Source organism: Prinia subflava, assembly GCF_021018805.1.
Source record: "Prinia subflava isolate CZ2003 ecotype Zambia chromosome W unlocalized genomic scaffold, Cam_Psub_1.2 scaffold_39_NEW, whole genome shotgun sequence".
Lineage (NCBI taxonomy): Eukaryota > Metazoa > Chordata > Aves > Passeriformes > Cisticolidae > Prinia > Prinia subflava.
The window spans coordinates 635,436-656,505 of NW_026960613.1; the positions used below are offsets into that span (position 1 = coordinate 635,436).

The 21,070-nt window shown below is 41.8% G+C and overlaps 1 protein-coding gene across 8 annotated transcripts in view; it reads right to left on the bottom strand.

Moving 5' to 3' along the window:
- LOC134565193 (spindlin-Z-like) overlaps window positions 1-21,070 on the bottom strand; it is a 134,517-nt gene that overhangs the window by 21,050 nt on the left and 92,397 nt on the right. For 7 of the 8 annotated variants that reach the window (XM_063424675.1, XM_063424671.1, XM_063424672.1 and 4 more), the window contains one exon: window positions 13,916-14,137. In XM_063424675.1, the coding sequence (XP_063280745.1) occupies window positions 13,916-13,967 (52 nt within the window). In that variant the 5' untranslated portion in view covers window positions 13,968-14,137. Of the gene's footprint in view, window positions 1-13,915; window positions 14,138-18,874; window positions 19,015-21,070 lie in introns of those variants that run through there. The other variant, XM_063424674.1, reaches the window with a different exon arrangement.

The window sequence follows — 21,070 nt, forward strand, 5'->3', positions numbered from 1 at the left end:
TGTCCCCCCCTCTTGGGGAATAAAGGTCTCTGAGAAATCGTAAGAAAGAGTCTTCTCTAGTCCTTTCTCTGAAGTCTAGACACCACAACACCTATTTGCTGTAGAACAGCCTTGTTCTGCAGCGTTACCTGAATCTGCTGGCAGATTTGGGAATGGCCCTTAGCACAGCCGGGAATCAGAGCTAGCTGGGGTTCTACCAGCCGTGTCACAACTGTACATTGCAACTGCTAGCCTCTGCTAAATGTAACTTGTACTCGCCCAATGATTTAAGTAAATTGCTGTATCATTCTGCTAAATCAAAGTTCCATGTAATGTCAAATAAATAAATTCATGTATTGGGTTTGCATGGCCTGGTTATCGCAGCAGGGGGGACTACAGGGGTGGCTTCCATGAGAAACTGCTGGAAGCTTCCCTCATGTCTGACAGAGCCAATGCCAGCCTGTTCCAGGATGGATTTTTTGCTGGCTAAGGCTGAGCCAATCAGAAATGGTAGTAATGCCTCTTTGATAACATATTTAAGAAGGAAAAAAAAAAGTTATTGTGCAGATGTAATTGCAGCAAGAGAAGGGAGGAGTAAGAATGTGTGAGACGAACAACTCTGCAGACACCCAGGTCAGTGCAGAAGGAGGGACAGGAGGTGCTCCAGGTGCTGGAGCTGAGATTTCCCTGCAGCCCATAGTACAGACCATGGTGAAGCAAGCTGTCCCCCTGCAGCCCATGGAGGATCCTGGGGGTGCAGAGATCCACCTGCAGCCCATGGAGGAGACCCATGCCAAAACAGGCAAATGCCTGAAAGAAGGCTGTGAATCTGTAGGAAACCTGTGCTGGAGCAGGGTTCTGGCAGGGACCTGGAGAGAGGAGCCGACACTGGAGGGGGTTTCCTGGTAGGACTTGTGTCTTGGTTTGAAAGACAGATATCTGCTAGGAAGGGGGCAGGACCTCCCTAGAGATGGAGAATTCGAATCCCCTCCCTCCAAATTATTCTAATTTAGAAAATTAAAGGAGCTTTCAGACAGAGGGATAGGGATAGGAATAACAGTTCTTTACTAGTATATATGACAAAACAACAAACAAACAACTACAGCATTAATAATAAACAGAACCAAGAACCTTGAGGGCTTTCTTTCACAAAAACGCCCACGGCAGTTTGATCTCGGTGCCCCTGCAGGACTCCGAGAGGCTGAGCTGGAAGGGAGGAAAGTCCCGGGCTGGTGGATGAGATGACGAGCTCTGTGCTGGTAGCTGGAATGGCAGGGGGTGTCCCAGTAGGGCTGCGCAGTGCAGGGCTACAGAGTAGCAGGAAAGCCTCAAAGCTCCGAAGAAGCAGCGGCGGTGGGGGGGAGGCTGGAGAAAGCGAGCTCAGGATTCCTGGGTACACGAGCAGATGACGGTAGATTTCGCAGGACGAGACAGAGGCAGTGATGGCTGCAAACTCTTCCTGCAATGGGGGGGCAGCTTGACCGTCCTCCTCCAGGCTGAGAGCAAGCAAGAGTGAGTTCCCCTCCCCCAGCTCTGTCTTCTTGCCTTTCCCAAAGCTCATCATCTCTCCCCTCTGAGGGACACTCCCAGAGACTCAAAAACAATAGGTGTAGCCTTGTGCTGCCATGTCCCTCAAGTACTCCCTTTTGTTCTAAGTAGTCATCAAGGCCTCTTGGAAACTTATGGGGAAAAAAAATTCTCTAAGTGAAAAAAAACAAATCTAACCCCCAACAACTTGTGATCCTATGGGGGACCCATGCTGGAGCAGCCTGTTCCCAAAGGACTGCACCCCATGGAAGGGACCTATGATGGAGCAGTTAATGAAGAACTGCACCCCATGGAAAGGACTACCACTGGAGAAGTTTATGGAGATTGTCTCCCATGGGCAGGACCACATGCTGGCGCAGGTAAAGGACTCCTCTGCCTCAGCAATGACAGAAGCAACCTGTGATGAACTGACTGTAACTTCATTTCCTGGTTTAGGGCAAATTTGGGAGGAAACCTCTGAATAAGGTCCCTCTGGAAAGCAAACCCAAAAGGCCCCTCCCCCAGCCGGTCTGGGAAAAGAACTTCCTCAAAGAAAAGTGGAAAAAACTATTTATTTAACAAACAAAATGCCCACAAGCATAAAGAATGAATAATATGAAACAATAAAACCTCTCCCTGCTCTGAAGAGAGATGGCAAATTTGAAAAATTCCTTGCCGTGGTTGGCTCAGCTCACTCAGTTTTTTATCAGTTCCTGTCCCTCTGGAGGCTCAGGCCTGGTGGGCCGCAGGTGCGAGCCCTCTGTGCTCCTCTGGGGTTTTCAGTCCAGAGCAGATTTAAAGAGTCCCAAGAAAATGGAAAAAAAACAGTCCAGGGAACTTCTTTGCCCTAGCTAGCTAAACTAACTAAAAAGCAAAAAAAGATCTCTGTCCCAGCCACTGGTCTGTGCTTCAGACGAACAGAGTCCGGAGATGAATGTGCAGGAGTGAGAGCTGTTTTCAAAACAAACTTGGCGCATCTTTGTTCTTTGCTTTGCTTTCAGAGCTAGTCTTAAAGGCACAGAAGTCAATATACAGCACAGACAGAACAGACGATTGGGGATACAAGCATCATAAAGTCACCCTAGGACACTTCGCTTCCCTGTCTCTCTGCACCGCTGGCAGGGAGGAGGTAGAGCTCAGGAAGAAGGAAGGAATGGAGGGAAGGTGTTTTTAAGATTTATTTTACTTCTCACTATCCTGCTCTGATTTTGTTGGCAATAAATTCAATTAATATCTCTAAGCTGAGTCCGTTTTGCCCATGATGGTAATCAGTGAGTGATCTCTCCTGATCCTTAACCCATGAGCCTTTCACTATATTTTCTCTCTCATGTCCAGTTGCAGAGGAGAGTGACAGAGCAGCTTTGGTGGGTACCTGGCATCCAGTCGGGGTTAACCCACCACACTTCAAAAAACTAACATTGGCATTAAAGCATTAAACCCTCTACACATGGAATAGCTAAAAGAACACAGTCAGAGAGTGTTGAACACATGCGTGTTATCAGTAAAACCCTCCTCATATATCTGTAGAAGTGTTCAGAATTTCATTTATGGACATTTAAATTCACACCTACAGAGAAATACTTGAGGTTTCTCTACAGATCCGAACAAATTCTTGAAAATCATGCACATGTTCCAAGCATAGCTTTGGCATATGCATTTGGAAAATTAATTTTTATAATAGCAATAGTGTCACACAAGAATTAAGCTCTGAAAGTGCAATTAACCTTAACAGTTTTCATAAATATTTTAATATTTGGATTTTCCTATGGAGAAATAAAAGGGCATGTATCACATGACAGAAGTGGCAGAATTAAAATAATATTACATACATTTTGTTTCCAACATTCAAGCTTGTACTGAATCCATGGAAAGATGCGTGTCCAGTTTTAACAACAGCTGGAATTTGAAGTTTTCAAAAATAAAGCCCTCCACACAAATAGCTACAGTAAAGATGCTATTTGCAATAAAGACCAAGTAAATAGAACACCCCTTGAACATGTTTAGAAGAACAGCTAGAAACTAAAAGATATCTCAAAAAGTATGAATAGAAACCCAAAAGACTTTTGAGACTTGACTGCACCAAATGAACAAGCATTTTCACCCTGCCATTAGCCTCCCTTTTGTTATATGAGGAAACAAGTTTAAAAACATACTTATTAAAAAAAACCTGTTCTCACAAATTAAAAAAACACGAACATACAGATTTGATGTTTTCAATTACTGGTTAATGAGAAAAAGTAAGATTTACCTGAATCAGTTCAAGTAGTTAAAAAATTATAAAAAGCATACCCACATATTTAGCAGGATGGTTCAACACAAAACTTCTGTCCTCTGCTCAGAGACTCTGAATCTTACTCTACAGTGCGACACATTTAGCCGCTGAAAACAAAAGTAGCCCTAAAGATACACAGAAGGAGAATCTATTGCAGAAATTGCAAAAAATACAAAGGAGAAGCTATGCACTCTACTCAGAATGAGTGTTTGCCCTGTTGAGTAACTGTTCACCTTAGGCACCTCTTATTTTTGATAAAACTCAAGTTCTACATCCAGATGTCTTTTTTCCCAAATTGACTTACGTGCAAAATTTCTTGACTATTCATACACAACCTCCATGAATGAACTTACATGTACCAAACAACACTGAACTGAGAGTTTGAAAGTAGACTACCCTATTTTGCTGTCAGATAAAAATGAGCTTGATGAGTCCTGATTGATTTCAAGAACTTTCTTGTTTGTATACCTAGCTCTAGAGAAAAAACAACTAAGCAAACTGAGTACTGCTCAGTTTCTTGTGTTGGTAGCTTAAGGCAGTGCCCAGTTTAATAACAAGTTATGGCATTTAGATGAAGAATGTGAATATAGCCTACTTACAAGAGATGGTAACAAGGTACATGAACTGAGCACAAGAAAGACATGGACCTGTTAGAGTGAGCCCAGAGGAAGGCCACAAAAGCAATGTCCAAATGCCTCTTAAACACTGACAGACTTGGGGCATCGACTGCTTCTCTAGGAAACCTGTTCCAGAGTTTGACCACCGCCTCAGTAAAAAATGCTTCCTAATGTCAAGTCTAAACCTCCCCTGATGCAGCTTTGAGCCATTCCTACATGTCCTATCACTGGATAAGAGAGAGAAGAGCTCAGCACCTCCCTTTCCAGTTCCTCTACTCAGGAAGCTGTAGAGGGCAATGAGATCACAGTTTAGCCTTTTTTCTTCCAAGCTAGATAAGTTCAAAGTCCTTTGCCATTCCTCACAGGACATTCCTTCCAGTCCTGTCAACAGCATTATTGCCCTCCTCTGGGGGAAATTCAAGGACCTTCACATTATTTTTTTATTGAGGGGCCAAGAAGCGCAGGCAATACTCAGGGTGAGGCTGCACCAATGCTAAATAGAGAGACATAAGCCCTTGCTTCCAGACTGGAGCAGCCTGTCCTTGGAGGACTGCACTCTGTGCAAGAATGACCCATGCTGCAGCAGTTTCAGGAGGACTGTTTGCCCATGGGGGGAATTCACATTGCAGTAGTTTTGAGAGAACTGCTGCTTGTGACATTGAAACCATGTCTGAGTTCACAGAGAACTGTCTCCCGTAGGAGGGACCCCACAGCACATCAGGAGAAGGACTTCTGTCCCTGAGCAGTGGAAGATCTCAGGTGATGAACTGACCAAAACCCCCATGCCCTGTCTCCCTGCACTGTCGGGGGGGAAGGATGGAGGACTTGGGGGAAAAAAGGTGTTTTTAAGGGCTTATTTTACTTCTTATTATCCTCCTCTGACTTTGTTAGTAATAAATTCACTTTGTACTTCTAAGCTGAGCCTGTTTTGCCCTTGGAGTGTTTTCTTGGGGTCCTTATCTAAACTCATGAACCCTTCATTAATTTTTTTTTCTTTCCTCTGCCCAGCTGTAGCAGGGTGTTTTGGTTTGAAAGACAGGTATTTTCTAGGAAGGGGCAGGACCTCCCTAGAGATGGCGAATTCAAATCCCCTCCCTCCAAATTATTCTAATTTAGAAAATTAAAGGAGCTTTCAGGCAGAGGTATGGGGATAGGAATAACAGTTCTTTACTAGTATCTATGACAAAACAAACAAAAAAACAACTACAGCATTAATAATAAACAGAACTAGGAACCTGGAGGGCTTTCTTTCACAAAAGCCCAGGGCAGTTTGATCTTGGTGCCCCTGCAAGACTCTGAGAGGCCAAGCTGGAAGGTTGGAAAGTCCCGGGCTGGTGGATGAGATCAGATGCTTTGCTCTGGTTGCTGGAACGGCAGGGATGTTCCGGCAGGGCAGGGCAGGGCAGTGCAGGGTTACAGAGTAGTAGGAAAGCCTCAAAGCTCCAAAGAAGCAGCGGCAGAGGGGGCAGGGCTGGAGAAAGCGAGCTCAGGATTCTTGGGTACACGAGCAGACGACGGTAGATTTCCCAGGATGAGACGGAGTGATGACCGTGAACTCTTCCTGCAGCGAGCGGCAGCTTGACTATCCTTCTCCATGCCGAGAGCAAGAGAGAGCAACTGCCCCCCCAGCTCTGTCTTTTACCTTTCCCAAAGCTTGCGTTATCTCCCCTCTCTGAGGGGAGCTCCCGGAGACCCAAAACAATAGGTGTAGCCTTGTGCTGCCATCTCATTTGACCACTTTCTTTGTTTTGGTTAAGCACTGTCATTAAGTTTTCCTAGCAACTTATGGGGAAAAATTCTGTAAGTTAAAAAGAAGCAAATCTAACCCCCAACACAGGGGAGGGTGAGTGAGTGGCTATCATGGGTGCTTGGTGTTTGGTCCCTGTCAAACCATGACAAGTGGTAAAGCTCATTGGAACAAATTAATAATAGAAATGCCTTTCTGTTTTTGTTTTTTTTCTTACAGGAATAGGAATACTAAACTTCTGATGTTTTAGGATATCTTTTATTCTGTATTTTTTACTTTTTTTCTCTAGGTATTAATGGGAGAAATAAACTCTCACAGTATATGGTAGACATAAACCTTTTCTTACACTACGGCAACAAATCAGCTGTGCAGAAGACTTAAAATTCCAAACACCTTGTACCGTTTCCTTACAAAAATATTTATTTGTAAATACATGATGTTGTAAGTATTACTATTTCTAATGACTTAAAACATTTGAGAGCAAATAAAAATATTTTAATACATTAATGTTTAACATATAATAAAATCATATAATGATTTGGGTTGGAAGGGACCTTTAAGATCATCTAGTTCCAATCCCCCCCCATGGGCAGACACCTTCACATCCAACCTGACCTTGAACACTTCCAGGGATGGGGCATCCACAGCTTCTCTAGGCAACCTGCTCTGGTGTCTCATTATCCTCACAGTAAAAAATTTCTTCCTAATATCCAATCTAAACCTACCTTCTTTCAGTTTAAAGCCATTACCCCTTGTCCTATCACTCCATGCCCTTGTGAAAAGTCCCTCTCTGTCTTGCTTGTAGGTCCCCTTTAGGTACTGGAAAGCTGCTGTAAGGTGTCCCTGAAGCCTTCTCTTCTCCATCCTGAACAACCCCAACTCTCTCAGCCTGTCATCCTAGGAGATGTGTTCCATCCCTCTGTTCACCCTTGTGACCCTTCTCTGGACTCACTCTAGTTGATCCATGTCCTTCTTATGTTCAGGGTCTAAGATCTGCAAAGTAGTACTCCAGGTAGGGTCTCACCAGAATGGAGTAGAGGGGGATAATCACCTCTCAACTTACTGGCCACACTTCTTTTGATGCAGCCCAGGATACAATTGGCTTTCTGGGCTCCAAGCACACATTGATGGCTCATGTCAAGCTCCTTATCCATTAACACCTCCACGCCCTTCTCCTCAGGGCTGCTCTCAATCCATTTTCCATATAGCAAGTATTTTTGCTTGGGATTGCCCTGACCCAGGTGCAGGACCTTGCACTTGGCCTTGCTGAACTTCATGAGGTTTGCAGAGACCCACCTCTCAAACCTGTCAAGGTCCCTCTGGATAGCATCCCTTCATTCCAGTGTGTCGACCACACCACACAACTTGATGTTGGCAAACTTGCTGAGGGTGCATTTGATCTCACTGTCCATGTCACTGAAAAAATGGTAAACAGTGCCCTTCCCAATACCAACCCCTGAAGAACACCACTTTTCATTAGTCTCCACTTGGACATTGAGCTGTTGACCACAAGTCTGAGAGCGACCACCCAGTCAATCCCTTATCCACTGACTGGTTCACCCATCAAATCCACGTCTCTCCAGTTTAGAGACCAGAATGTCAAATGCTCTGCAGAAGTCCAGGTAGGTGATGTCAGTCGCTCTTCCCTCATCCACCACCTCTGTAATTCTGTCATCGAAGGCCACCAAATCCATGAGGCACGATTAGCTGATGATGTTTATAGTCACCTTTAGCAGAGCATGCCAAACATAACAAGCAAAGCAGAAACTTCGCTTAGACAAATAATCCTGAAATGTCTAGTACCACCTAAATGGCTTCTGACAGAAGCATAATTGGCATTAGTCATTCACTATCAAGTGTCCAGTTCAAAGGAGGACATTTAAAAATTTGCCAACAATTTCAAGGGCAATTGTGGTGGTTTGACCTTGGCTGAATGTCAGGTGCCCACCAAAGCCACTTTCTCACTTCCCTCCTCAGTTGGATAGGGGAGAGAAAATACAATGAAAGGTTTATAAGTTAAGGACAGGGAGAGATTATTCACCAATTGCCATCACGGGCAAAAAATACTCAGCTCGCGGATATTAATTGAATTTATTACCAATCAAATCAGAGAAAGATAATGAAAAGTAAAACCAAATCTTAAAAACATTTTCCCCCCACTCCTCCCTCCTTCCCAGGCTTAACTTTATTTCTGATTCTCTACTTCCTTCCCCTCAGTGGTGCAGGGAGACAGGGAATGGGGCTTCTGGTCAGTTCATCACACATCGTTTCTGCTGCTGTTTCCCCCTCAGGGAGAGGAGTCCTTCCCCTTCTTCAATGTGGGTTCCCTCCCACAGGAGCCAGTCCTCCACAACCTTCTCCAACATGAATCCCTCCCACAGGTTACAGTTCTTCATTAACTGCTCCAGCATGGGTCCCTTCCATGGGGTGCAGTCCTTCAGGAACAGGCTGCTCCAGCACAGGCTTCCCACAGGTTCACAGACTTCTTTCAGGCATCTGCCAGCTTCGGAGTGGGTCTCCTCCACGGGCTGCAGGTGGATCTCTCTCCCGGGACCTCCATGGGCTGCAAGGGGACAGTCTGACATCACTATGGTCTTCACCATAGGATGCACAGGAATCTCAGCTCTGGCACCTGGACCACGTCCTCCCCCTCCTTTTGCACTGACCTTGGTGTCTGCAGAGTTGTTCCTCTCCCATATTCTCCTCTCTTCTCTGGCCACAATTACTTCTGTGCAATAACTTTTTTTCCCTTCTTAAATATATTACTCCAGATGTGTTGTCACCATTGCTGATTGGCTCAACATTGGCCAGTGGTGGGTCTTAGAGCCACCCAGCATTGGCTCTGCCAGACATAAGTTGAAGCTTCCAGCAGCATCTCACAGAATCCACCTCTGTAGCTCCCTGCTACCAAAACGTTGCCATGCAAACCCAGTACAGCAATACATTCAGATAAATATTTAAAGTGAAAAATTAGTGTATCAAGTATTTTGGGGTCAAGCTTGGTTTGGTCTCAAGCAATAATGTGACTTCAAAGATGTTAACAGTAATTAGAAAACAATAATGGAGAGTTATCAGAGTCTGTATACCATGAACATCATCGAATGTATTTAAGTTCATATCCTTTACCTTGTCCTGACTATGGAATGATAAGTGCTACTGTTTCAACTTGCACATTCCATGAAATTCTGTTTTAGACATCATTAAAAATAAATAGTGTTGATATAATTTACCATGAATATAAAACTGGAGGTTAATACTGAATATCAGAAAAAAAACCCCCACCCAAACAAACAAACAAAGTGATTGGATTTGTTTTATGCTTCTTTGTAATAAGCAGCAAAGAGTCAAACTTGGATAGATCTGAGTAAGAAGAAAATATATATGGCTCAATCTCTCATGACTGAAAACCTAAATATTTTCAATAATAAAAAGTCAAGAAGAAAAGAATTAAGCATTTAATTGCCAGTTGGCCTTTGCTTTTCGAGACTGGATTAATTCTACCTAATGTATCCTTAAAATACTGTTAAATTCAATAGCAAAACTAGGAGCCATGTTTCTGAATGCTTCTACCTTACTCACAGAGAAATGAAAAGGGTAAGACAACATAGAAATAAAATAAACATTCTTTGAGGGTGTGCACTATAGAGGAAGTACACACATTTCAACTGGGGCAGGTAGGAAGAGAGAAAAGGAAGAGGGATGGGAGAAAGCTACTAGCAATGTTTTTAATTGTCATCATATCAGATGGTACTCTCCATTCAGTCTATCAAAATTAGATGGACTCTTCAAAACACACCACAGCTGCTTATTTCTCAGAATATCCCGTCTGTATGACAGGCAAAAAAAGCTGGACATTTTAAAATTATATTTCAGTATCTGCTGTGGAAACACCATACAGTCAAATGAGAATTAATCTTGATATCTTTCAGAATTACTTTGAGCAATCTGAACATTTCAGAGATGTGTTTATTCACACCTAATGTTGCCTGCCCAGTGTCAACTCTAAGAGTTTGGGAAACCGGACCAGAAGGAGAATGGCAAAATGAATTCCTGACTCTCCCAAAAGATTTCATTGCATCTTAAAGTAGTCAAATCTGGGAGTGGGATCTCTTCATAATTCCCAAGGACAGTACTAATAACAGCTAGGAAGGACTGTAAAGGACCATGCATTACATTTGTACAGCATAAAACAAGTGATCACTAGGCTCAAAGAGTTGAAATATAAATTTAAACACAAGGTGTCATGGTTTAGGAATGGTATTTCCCAATTTAGTGTTCCCACCAAAAACATCCCAGTCCACGCGCCACTGGCTCACTTCCCTCCCCTCCATGGTGGGATGGAGAGGAGAATGGGAGGCACAAAATGGTAAAGATCACGGCTTGAGATAAGAACAATTTACTGTAAATGGCAATGAAATAAGAAAAATGAACAGCAACGACAATACTTATAACCAGGACACCAGGGTAATCACAACTTACCTCACAGACAATTAAACTGGATTATGTTAATAAAAAAAAAAAAAAATCAGGATTCACCTATATTGAGGAGAAATATGCTCTAATTAGAAGCACAAGCACAATGCCAAGCACTAAGGAGTAAATTGATCTACTGAAACTATATCCTGGGAGGTTGCTCTATATTTTAACAAAAATACTGAGATTGCAGACACATGCTCTACTGTTGTGAAAAAGTAAGAAACAAGTTTGGCTTTCCTTTGTTTCTCCATTTTGGGTGTTATCATTTATTTCTCAAGATGGAACTATTAATTCTGTTTCCCAGTAGAGGTAAACTTCAAAAACCTGGATACTTCAGTCAAATATATTTTTCTCCTCTTTTAAACCTTCTTTACAGCAAATAAAACCTTTTTGTTTTGCTAAGATCTGATTAGTGAGAGATGCCTCTGATCAAGTAGCAAATGAGACCATATGCAATACAGATTTTATTTTACAACAAATGTGAGGTAGAGAGATAGAAAGAAATAGAAAAGAGTAAAGGGTGGAGAGAGAGAGAGATCAAGCAGAAGACAGTCACCATCCATGAATACAGTGGCATCCCATTGGTCCTTCTTTACCCTGGGCTTCTCAGGGGTGGGGGTCCTGGAGTTGTTCTTCTGAGGATACCACCTTTATACAGTCCAAGTTCCAAGTATCACAGAGTGGTCACAGATGCTGTTTCCATAACTTGGGGTGATATGTGTATGAGCAGTTGCTCCCTTTTCCACAATGGGAATTATTGTACGGATGCATTAACCAGGATGTGCTAACCAGATCTTGCCTTACCAGGCCTGGAATTAGTGCCTTCCTGTTGCAAATTCCTCCCTTCTGTGCTTATCTCAATTTCCTGCTGTAGTGGCTTATCTTATGGCAAGTTCCTTCTGTGGCCTTGTGTCATGGTTTAAGAATGGTGCTCCCCAATTCAGTGCCCCCACCAACTCTCCAAACCACACACTGTTGTCTCTTACTCCCGTTTTCACCTCCTCCTCCCCATTGTGGATGGCTGGAGAGGAGAGTTGGAGGCACAAAAGGTAAAGATCACGGGGTTGAGATAAGAACAATTTACTGAAAACAGTAATAAGATAAGAAAATGAACAGTAACAGCAACAATATTAACAACAGAGTGTACAAGAAAAGAAATTATTCACATAGAAAAACTCCATGATAACAGACAATACCAGAAGGCTCCCTCTGCCATATTTTCTCTTCTGGAAAGAGCTCCTTCTCATCGTAAAAGAGCCCTTTTCCCTGCCCCCAGAAATGACATGAGGTGATATAGAATAACCTCCAGACCCCAGTCATGCCCCCTCCCAGCTACTGGAAAAAATTAACTCTGTCCTGGCTGGAACCAGGACACCTTGATAGTGCTTGAGACAGGCAACTGTGCTCTTTGGACCTTAGTAGGCAGACAGGCAGGACAGAGGGAAAACAAGCTTTTTCAAAGCCACCACTTCTAAGTCTTTACTACTGATTTGGATTTCTAATTCCAGCTTCTTGTCACTTGACCTAGTTGTGCTTTTGATAGCTTTTTTTCTCCCAGTTGTTTTTTTTAAAAATTATTTTAATAAAATACAACAAACTCACTATAATTTTAATTTGTAGCACATTGCAAGGTCTTTCAGCAAGAAAAGAGCAAGAGAGCCCCTGCCTCGAGCTGCCTCACAGGAATCAGCATTTCAGCAGCATTGGAGCCACTCTCCATGAGTTTCAAGCCACCGAGGGGAGGGTTGGGTCTGCAACGGCCAGGAAGTTTCTTCCAGTGTTTCGGCAGCACTGGAGCCTTTTCCACAAAAATAGTGTTTTCCAGGTTTTCTTTTTCCCTGCTCCTATTGTTGTTTGGGGACAGGGAGGGAGTTCTGGAACTGCAGAGGCTTGGTTTGGTTGCTGTGTTGTTTTCCTTTGTTCTCTCTCTTGGCTGCATGGTCTGGAGAAGAGGGCTTCTCTGCCATCTTGTCTGTCCTCTAGGCCACATGGGCTGCCATGGTGGCTGCCATCTTCGGAAAAGGGAGCTTCTCCACCATCTTGTTTTTGTCCTATAGGCCACTAGGCTGCCCAGGTGGTGGCCATATTGTTTTCTTTGTTCTTGGGGAGAGGGCCATGTAACTCAGCACCTTTGTATCTAGTGGTTATTGCTGTTTTCTTGGTTATTGCCATTTTTCTTTTAGTGAACTGTTATTTTTTCACTTATCTCTTAATATTTATTTCACCTTATTGTTGAAAGGGAAATGGTTAAAAGTAAGGGGAGATAACATTTCAAAGTCTGCACCCCATAAAATTGTCTTAAACTAAGACAGGTTGGTTTTGCAGTCACCTAATAATGACTACCTGGTACACTTTCCTAATATACACCTGAAATTACGAAACATGCAGCAAATAATTCCATCACCATCTGTTGGGAAGGATGAAGTAGAGAGGCCTTGCAAATATGATGGTTTAGATTCTGAGAGTATGAGACCAACAAGTGAGATGGAAATGAGGGCAGGCTTTGGGGTGTGGGGTACCAAGCCATCAGCTAGTGAACAATAGTGTGCCTAGCTGAGGGCAATCTCCCTTGATTAAACAATACCCTTCTGCTTGCCAAAGGTAACCGGACAGTTCTATTGGCTGTATGTAAATGTTGTGAGATTGGTATCTTGTATTAGATTGGTTGGTCCAACACAGACTATTCAACTTGGAAAGACATTTATTGTACGGTATTCAGAACGTCCTTCTCTTTTTCCCCCTCTTTTCCACTCTTTTTTCCTGCTCTCTCCTGGCCTGCTTTAGCTGTGCCTAGCAGCTACAAGCAAGGCCCTCACAATAAACCACGTGCTACCACAGCTGTTTTGCTTATAGAGATACTTTGTCACTGACTCTGCCGTCACCGAGTAACTCCAACTATCTATGTTTATCTTTCTCTTGCAGCATGAGAAAGAGAGAAGGCCTTGACGCTGTATAAGCACCGTTCAGCAGTAACATCAGTGTGTTATCAACACTGTTTTCAGCACAAATCCAAAACATAGCACCATGCCAGCTACTACAAAGAAATTTAACTCAGTCCCAGCCAAAACCAGTACAACTTCATAAATGTAATTCTGTACAGCTTAAATTTATGTATATCCTTTCAATTCCACAGTTCCAATAATTCTTATCTTTAAAAAAACCCCCACCATCCATCAATCCTCTGAATCAAAACCAAACAGTAACAGTTTCATAAAACCATGAGTACATAAGAAAAAATCTATAAGGACACTTTTTTACCCACTGAAAAACAACAACTCAAATTCAGTAACACCTCACCTGCATCAGCTCTGGACCGCTGACCTGGTGATTTTCCAAATGGGGTCTTCATTCATCTGTGTTTAAGTGAGCAGCAAAGCTGCTAGACTAGGGTGAAAATCCAGTTCTTCCCAACTCCTCAAATATCTTCTTATTCTTGTAAAACAACAGCTACTTATATACCATCCAATCATCAATTTGTTCTTCTTCAGATACAGGAGAAGCACTTTCAGTTATATCACTCTGAAAAACAAATCAGAAAATATAGTCTGATTTGAGACTTGGTTAAAATAAACAATGAAGTGAAACAAAAGGTTTTTTCTTTCATGTTCAATGAGAAGTCTCTTCATATTCTGTTATTCTGGATGCATTCAGTAAACAGAGGATGGTTAGGCAAGAAGACAGCCAAATATTAAGGCTCATACTTTTCCTCATATTCTCAATGCAAGTTCTGTATCAGAACAGTCATCCACAGGAACTCATTGAAAAAACCTAATAAAAAAACCCCCAAAATCCCACCAGTTAGTATAGGAAAGAATGACTAGTACTTTAAAAACCCTGCTTGAAAGCAGAACAGACTGTACTACATTCACCCAACAGAGCAAAATCCAACTACTTCCATTTGTTAGAAAACAAAACAAAATGCTTCACACTCACATATCAGAATTCCTTCTCTACAGATACATTTAAAAATGTAGAAAAAAATCCCAACACATAAAAGGTAAAATCCCCCACAGATTCTATTGCAATATGCAAATTACAAATTTGTGAAGTCATTAGTTTATAGAAGATTTGCAAAAGTCATTGCTGATTCACTACACCTAAATTCTGATTCCTGAAACATTTAGTAATCACATTTCTTTAGATTAGGGAGATTTGGGAGGGCAACGTTTTTAAGTGTTTTCTAAGATTTAAATTACAGACACTTGTTATCACCTAAAATTTTGACGCATAACAGATCAATTATTTCAGACTAATGTTTCTGGACAGCAAACATTTCTCCTAATTAATCCATTTATTTCCATGTTGCACACAGCTAAAACAACAGGTCAGCTCATCCTTTTAGCCTGGTTTCCTTAAGAAATGTGAATGCTGTAATCATATCCTCTACAATTTGTCAATCATCAGTGACCTTCTCCCTTTCACTTTTTTTCTTCCCAACAGCAGCTTTGGAACCTGTTAATTTCAACAAAAAGGTAAAAAACAGAGGAATGTCTGTAACCCAGCAGTGGAAAAAGGTGTACCTTGTGTTCATGCCTTACTGAACAACTGAATATACAAGCATATGCTTTGAGGTATAGTACAAGTCCTCTGCTGAAACTTGTATTTCCATCTACTAACACTGTCACTTCTTCCATGAATCACATTTGCTAACTACTAGGAATATTAGATCAATGCAGAGGAATATTCCTAGAAATAAAGAGTAGTAGATGTCAGGATGCAAAATCCCTCTGGGCATCATCCACACAAGCCCAGGAGTGTCCAGAAATGTGAGGACTGAATTAGAACCTTCAGAGAAACTAGGACACACAAATCCACACAGACATGAGGTAGAAATGCAAGCTTAGTTTTAAATAAGTAGAGTGCCTTAAACAAATAAGAGCCTGTATTAGTTAGTAAGAGAAGCCCTAAAGTCTAGTTTAAAGTTCAATTGGCATTGCCTTTTGCAAAGATAGTTAAGTACTAGACATAATGAAAACAATGAAACCTTGCTAAACATTCCTAGATAGAACAGATAGAGCTATATGCGTAGAATTTGTGCAAGAAATTACGAATATTGTCACACATCAATCTTAGCTTAGGATAGGCCCAGCAAGGATGTAGAAAATTTGTGTTTTAACCTGATTGGCCAAAAATAGAATAAAATGCACTACTTTGAGAATGCTACGAGGCTCATGAAAAACACTGATCAAATACCGCTGTTGTTGCTGCTACTGCAGCTGCTACTAGTAGAGAGACAAACAAATTTAAATACTAGTTTCTCGTATTTCTAGTTTAAACAAGTATTTAGCAATTTGTAGTTTTTGGAAAGATCTGTGCTATATTTGGAAGAACTAACTTTTTAGACATTCAGTCTGGAAGCAATAAGAATTTGTGAAAATAAATTTAAATATCCATTTAGAGAAACTTAGCTTTTCCATATTTCACCTCTTTCTCAAATCTAGCTATTATATACACAGTAATGGTGTACAGTACCAGAAGAACAATAGTCAAGGTTTAAAACACATTTGAAGAAACAATAGGAAGCAATTAGCTTGCAAATTATTTGTTTAGAAGTGTACAGAAACAAGTATTGTCATACAAACCGTGCATGGGTGTGTGTATACATATTTAAAACATATAAATATATATAATATTTCTATATAAAATAAAATTGCTAATTAAATTTACTCTAAAATGCTGTATTGATGTAATCGTAGATTATTTACCAGAAGATTTAAATAATCTGAAATGTGTACAAACCATCCCTTGCTAGGTGTCTATACAAGTGGCTGTTGTAGACAATGGAACTATTAATGCTGTACCATTACTGTTAAAAGGAAAAAAAGAAGTGCTACCTAAAGTTCACCTGTTTTTCTTTCCCTTTTTAATATCAGAATATCTAGAAAAACGATGCACTGTATACAGATATTTTCAGTAAAAGCTAGCATAATAAAACACATTCTATTACCACTACCACAGTTAATACACCTTAAAAAGTGAAGCAAAACAGATCAGATTATATTTGGATAAATACAGACTTTTATCTTCAGTACATGTGTATACTCAATGAATTCTTGGATCAGATTACAATATTTTATAATGAACCTGGAACTCAATGAAAAGGTTTTTAATCTTTTTGTAAACTTTTCTCTTTCAACTCTGTTTCAACAATATCAAATGCAAGAGAAAGCATGTTGCAGCTTATTTTTAATAATTTCAGCATAAGCAAATGGATAAATTACATGAGGATTCTATCATACTATAGAGCAGAAAAAAGTTTCCTAAGAAGGTCTAGAGGAAAGAACTCCCTATTATAGCATAAAACTACAAAAGTCAATATAATTTAGGAGTTCTGAAAAATTAAAAAAACACATTGGAAGAAGAATTATTAAGAGCAATATTCAGTTGAGCAATAATCCCAGGATTTCCTACCCCTTAGGTAACACTCCAAATGTTCAGAACTATGTAGGTAGCTTTATAAAGGATTTTAATCTTTCAGAAGCCTTCTGAGCCCCTAGTTTGAACAAGTTTTGTCTAAACCACCTTTCAGCACATCTTTAGCTTAGTGACACTGAAGTTAGGCATAGTATTTCAGGTGAAACATGAGGTTTGTGAAATTGAAGCATTAGTGCAGTTTTATGAGAACAGAAACACTGCATTTAAAGTTCATTAAAAAAAAAAGGACAGAGACAGAAATCCTGTAAGTACCATTTCTGGTGTTTCCTGCCATACTTGTTCTTTCCCTTGAATTAGCAAGATACAGTTGTTAGTGAGACAAGCAGTATAGTTTGTTCTCTCCTCTGGATTTTCGTCATGATGTACATAGTTAAAGCACTCTGTGTCTCTCAATTCAATTTAGCATTTAAGGGGTCTTATTTTTGCAATAGATAGTTTGAAGTAATCACAGAGTGCATACTTAACTCAGCATTAAAGGCAGCAGTAAGAACTTCATTAGAGTTAATATTATAAAATAATATTTTAATGAATTTGCTTAGTATTTTAAGTTTTAGGGGTTCAATGACCATATTCCTAACTTCTGTAGAATATAATCTCATAATGCTAATTTTCAGAACTCCCATACTACATTTGAAAATTATAATGAAAACACCAGTAGAGAGAGCATAAAAGCATCAGATTCTCACCCTCTCCAAGTCACAAAGCAGCTATTCCTGTTTCAAAAAATTTATTGTATTTCAGGGAAAAAACCTCATATTTCCTCTGAAAGCTTCTATAATAGTTTTTAGCTTAGTCTGTACCACCCTTATGCTTACACAGATGGTTACTGTGGGACATGCAAGGCATGGAAGTTAAACATTCTTGTACGCATTACAGCACCCCTCTGTCAATAGACTTGAACAAAAAACAAAAGCCAAGAGGGATTTTTCCATCTTCTGTGGAAAAAACCCCCACAGTGTGTGGCATGGTGCAGCAGTTTGCATGGCAGATCATGAAGAATGGTATGCAGGGAGAGCACTGAGGCTCTGCAGCTGGAGTAGTTAGCTGAGTTGATGGCCATCGCCCTCGCCAAGGGAGCTCAGATATGGTTTCCACTTGGACACAAGCTTTTTCCTTTGTGCACACCAGAAAGGATGTGGCAACCCAGCTGGAGTGTCCACAAAAACACACAGCCGTCCAGGTCTTAGGCTGCAAGGAGTGCAGTCTGGCACTGTTCTCAACGGGCAACAGAGAAAACAGCTGTGTGAGCTGCAATCAGGTTAACAATCTGCTCAGCCCAGTGGCAGGAGCTGAGAGAAGTAGAAAGACTATCAGGGACTCTGAGGAGATTGACCAGTGGAGCCGCACTCTACCATGACTTAGACAAATGACCCGCCATCTACTTCACAAGAAGCAATAGATCTCCTACCCTCTCTCCACCAGGGACTGTAGAGATGGAGGGGTGAAAAAGGGGTTTCTATTCAGGGTGGCAGGCAAATCCCCTCCCAACCTACTTCACCTTCCCAGGTGCCTTTATACAATAGTTATGAACCCTGGAATCTGAGGACCAGGGAAATGAGAATGTGGATGAAATTCCATGCAGGCTGGAGGGGTTGCCTAGGGCAGGGCAGCCTACCCACTGCATCATGACCTCCTCAGTTAAGAAAAAAAGAGAGGTTGTAGTAGTAAAGAAGTAGTAGTCATTGGTGACTCTCTCTTGAAAGGAACAAAGGGCCCAGTATGCTGATTGGACCCAACCCATAGGGAAGTATGCTGTCTTCCTGGGGCCTGGGTAAGGGACATCACCAAGAAACTTCCCAGCCTGGCATATCCCACTATTACCTGCTACTACTTTTTCAGGTGGGCAGTGACAAAGTCCCAGCAAGAAGGCTGCAGACAACCAAGAGGGACCTCAGGTCCTTGGGACAACTTGTTGAAGGATCTGGAGCACAAGTTGTGTTTTCTTCTGTCCTGCCAGTTCCCTGCAGGGAATGATGGGGCAATAAACAGAAAAATCATGCAGATGAACACCCGGCTTTGAGACTAGTGTTACTATTAGAATTTGGGGAATTTTTATCATGGGTCAGTTTATGTGACACCGAGCCTGCTGGCAACAGACAAGGTCCATCCATCTCAAAGGAGGAATAAAAGGATTTTAGCTCAGGAGTTAGCAGGGCTCATTGAAAGAGTTTTAAAGTACATTTGAAGGGAGATGGAGACAAAACCGGGCTCAACAGAGATAAGCCTGGGGGTGCCATGCAAATGTTTGAGGGACAGTGTGCTAGCAAGGTCCTTCAGTCTGCCATATCAGTGGAGGTAGGGGATGGAGATCCATGCAAAAGTAAGGATGCAAGGGTTAATAATGTGTTAGAAATTCCAGAAGTACCTGAGAATGGTCACACATGAATTAGGGCTTCTCCCCGCAAAAAGGCAGTAAGGGTTATTAGCCCAACTGAAGTGCATTTAGACCAATGCACACAGCATGGGCAACAAACAGGAGGAACTGGAAACTATTGTACATCAGGAAGACTATGATCGTTGCCATCACGGAAACATGGTGGGATGATTTGTACGACTGGAATGCTGCAATGGATGGCTATAAACTCTTCAGAAGGGATAGGCAAGGAAGGAGAGGCAATGGGGTAGCCCTGTATGTTAGGGAGTGTTTTGATTCTTTGGAGCTTGATGATGTGTTATGACCCGCCCCTGAAGTCTGGGTAACTGAGGTTCTTGTTAATAGATCCCTTGGGGCAGATTAGAGGGACACTGAATGACTGGTGTATATATATATATGTGTTTTCCACCTGAGCCTTATCAAGAGGGAGGACATTGGCATGATAAAAAGCATTATCCCACCACATAGGATCTGCTTCTTATGGGCCTTTTCCCTCATCTGGCTTAAAACTCAGCTTGTTAATGTTAGCCACAGGTTATCCAGTACACAATCACAGGGCTCAACAAGTTTATCTAAACAAAGGTCAGTTTGTAGTGGTCATCCTCCAGTGGTAAATGCGCACCCCCTCTGCACCTGGGCTGTTTTTTGCAGATCACAGGCTTTGCCACCACATACCCAAAAACTCTCCTTCTTCCCTTCGGTTGGGGGGTGCAAACCTTCCCTCAGCAAAGCACCCTACTGCTTTTGCAAAGGATCAACTGAGTCATTAACCATTACCATTTCAGTCTCTCACATGATGGTAGTTATAGAGTTGAGTGTTTATCATAAGTGTACTGGGTTTTTATAGCCAGGTTTTGGTAGCTCCTGGCAGGGATCTACAGATCCATGGAGAGAGAAGCCCACACCAGTGCAGGTTTCCTGGTAGGACTTGTGATGCTGTGGGGGATCCACACTGAAGAAGCTGCGCCTGAATGACTGCATCCTGTGGAAGAGTGATCCACATTGCAGCAATTTGGGGAGGACTGTTGCCCGTGGGATGGATTCACACTGGAGAAGTTTATGGAGAACTGTTTCCTGTAGGAGAGACCCCACATTAGAGCAAGAGGACTCCTCTCCCTGAGCAGCAGCAGAAACAGCTTGTGATGAACTGAGTATAATCCTCATTCACTGTCTCCCTGCACAGCTTGGGGGGAGGAGGTAGAGCTTGTGAAGCAGGGAGGGGTGTGGGGAAGGTATTTTTAAGGTCTTATTTTACTTCCCATTGTTCTACTCTGATTTTGTCAGTAATAAATTAAATTAATACCTCAAATTTGAGTCTGTTTTGCCCGTGACACTATTTGGTGAGTGATCTCCCCCAGACTTTTTCTCAATCCATGAATCCTTTTGTTATACTTTGTGTCTCCTGTCCGATTACAGAGGGGAGTGATAGAGTGGCTTTGGTGGATGTCTGGCATCCAGCCAGGGTCAACCCATTACACTAAGAATCAGAGAGAAAGCTAACAAGGCAGATATCCTAGTGGGACTGTTATAGACCACCCAACTAGGATGAAGAGGCAGATGAAATATTCTATAAGCAGCTGGGGGAAATCTTGTGATTGCTGGACCTTATTCTCATGGGGGACTTCAACCTACCAGATATCTAC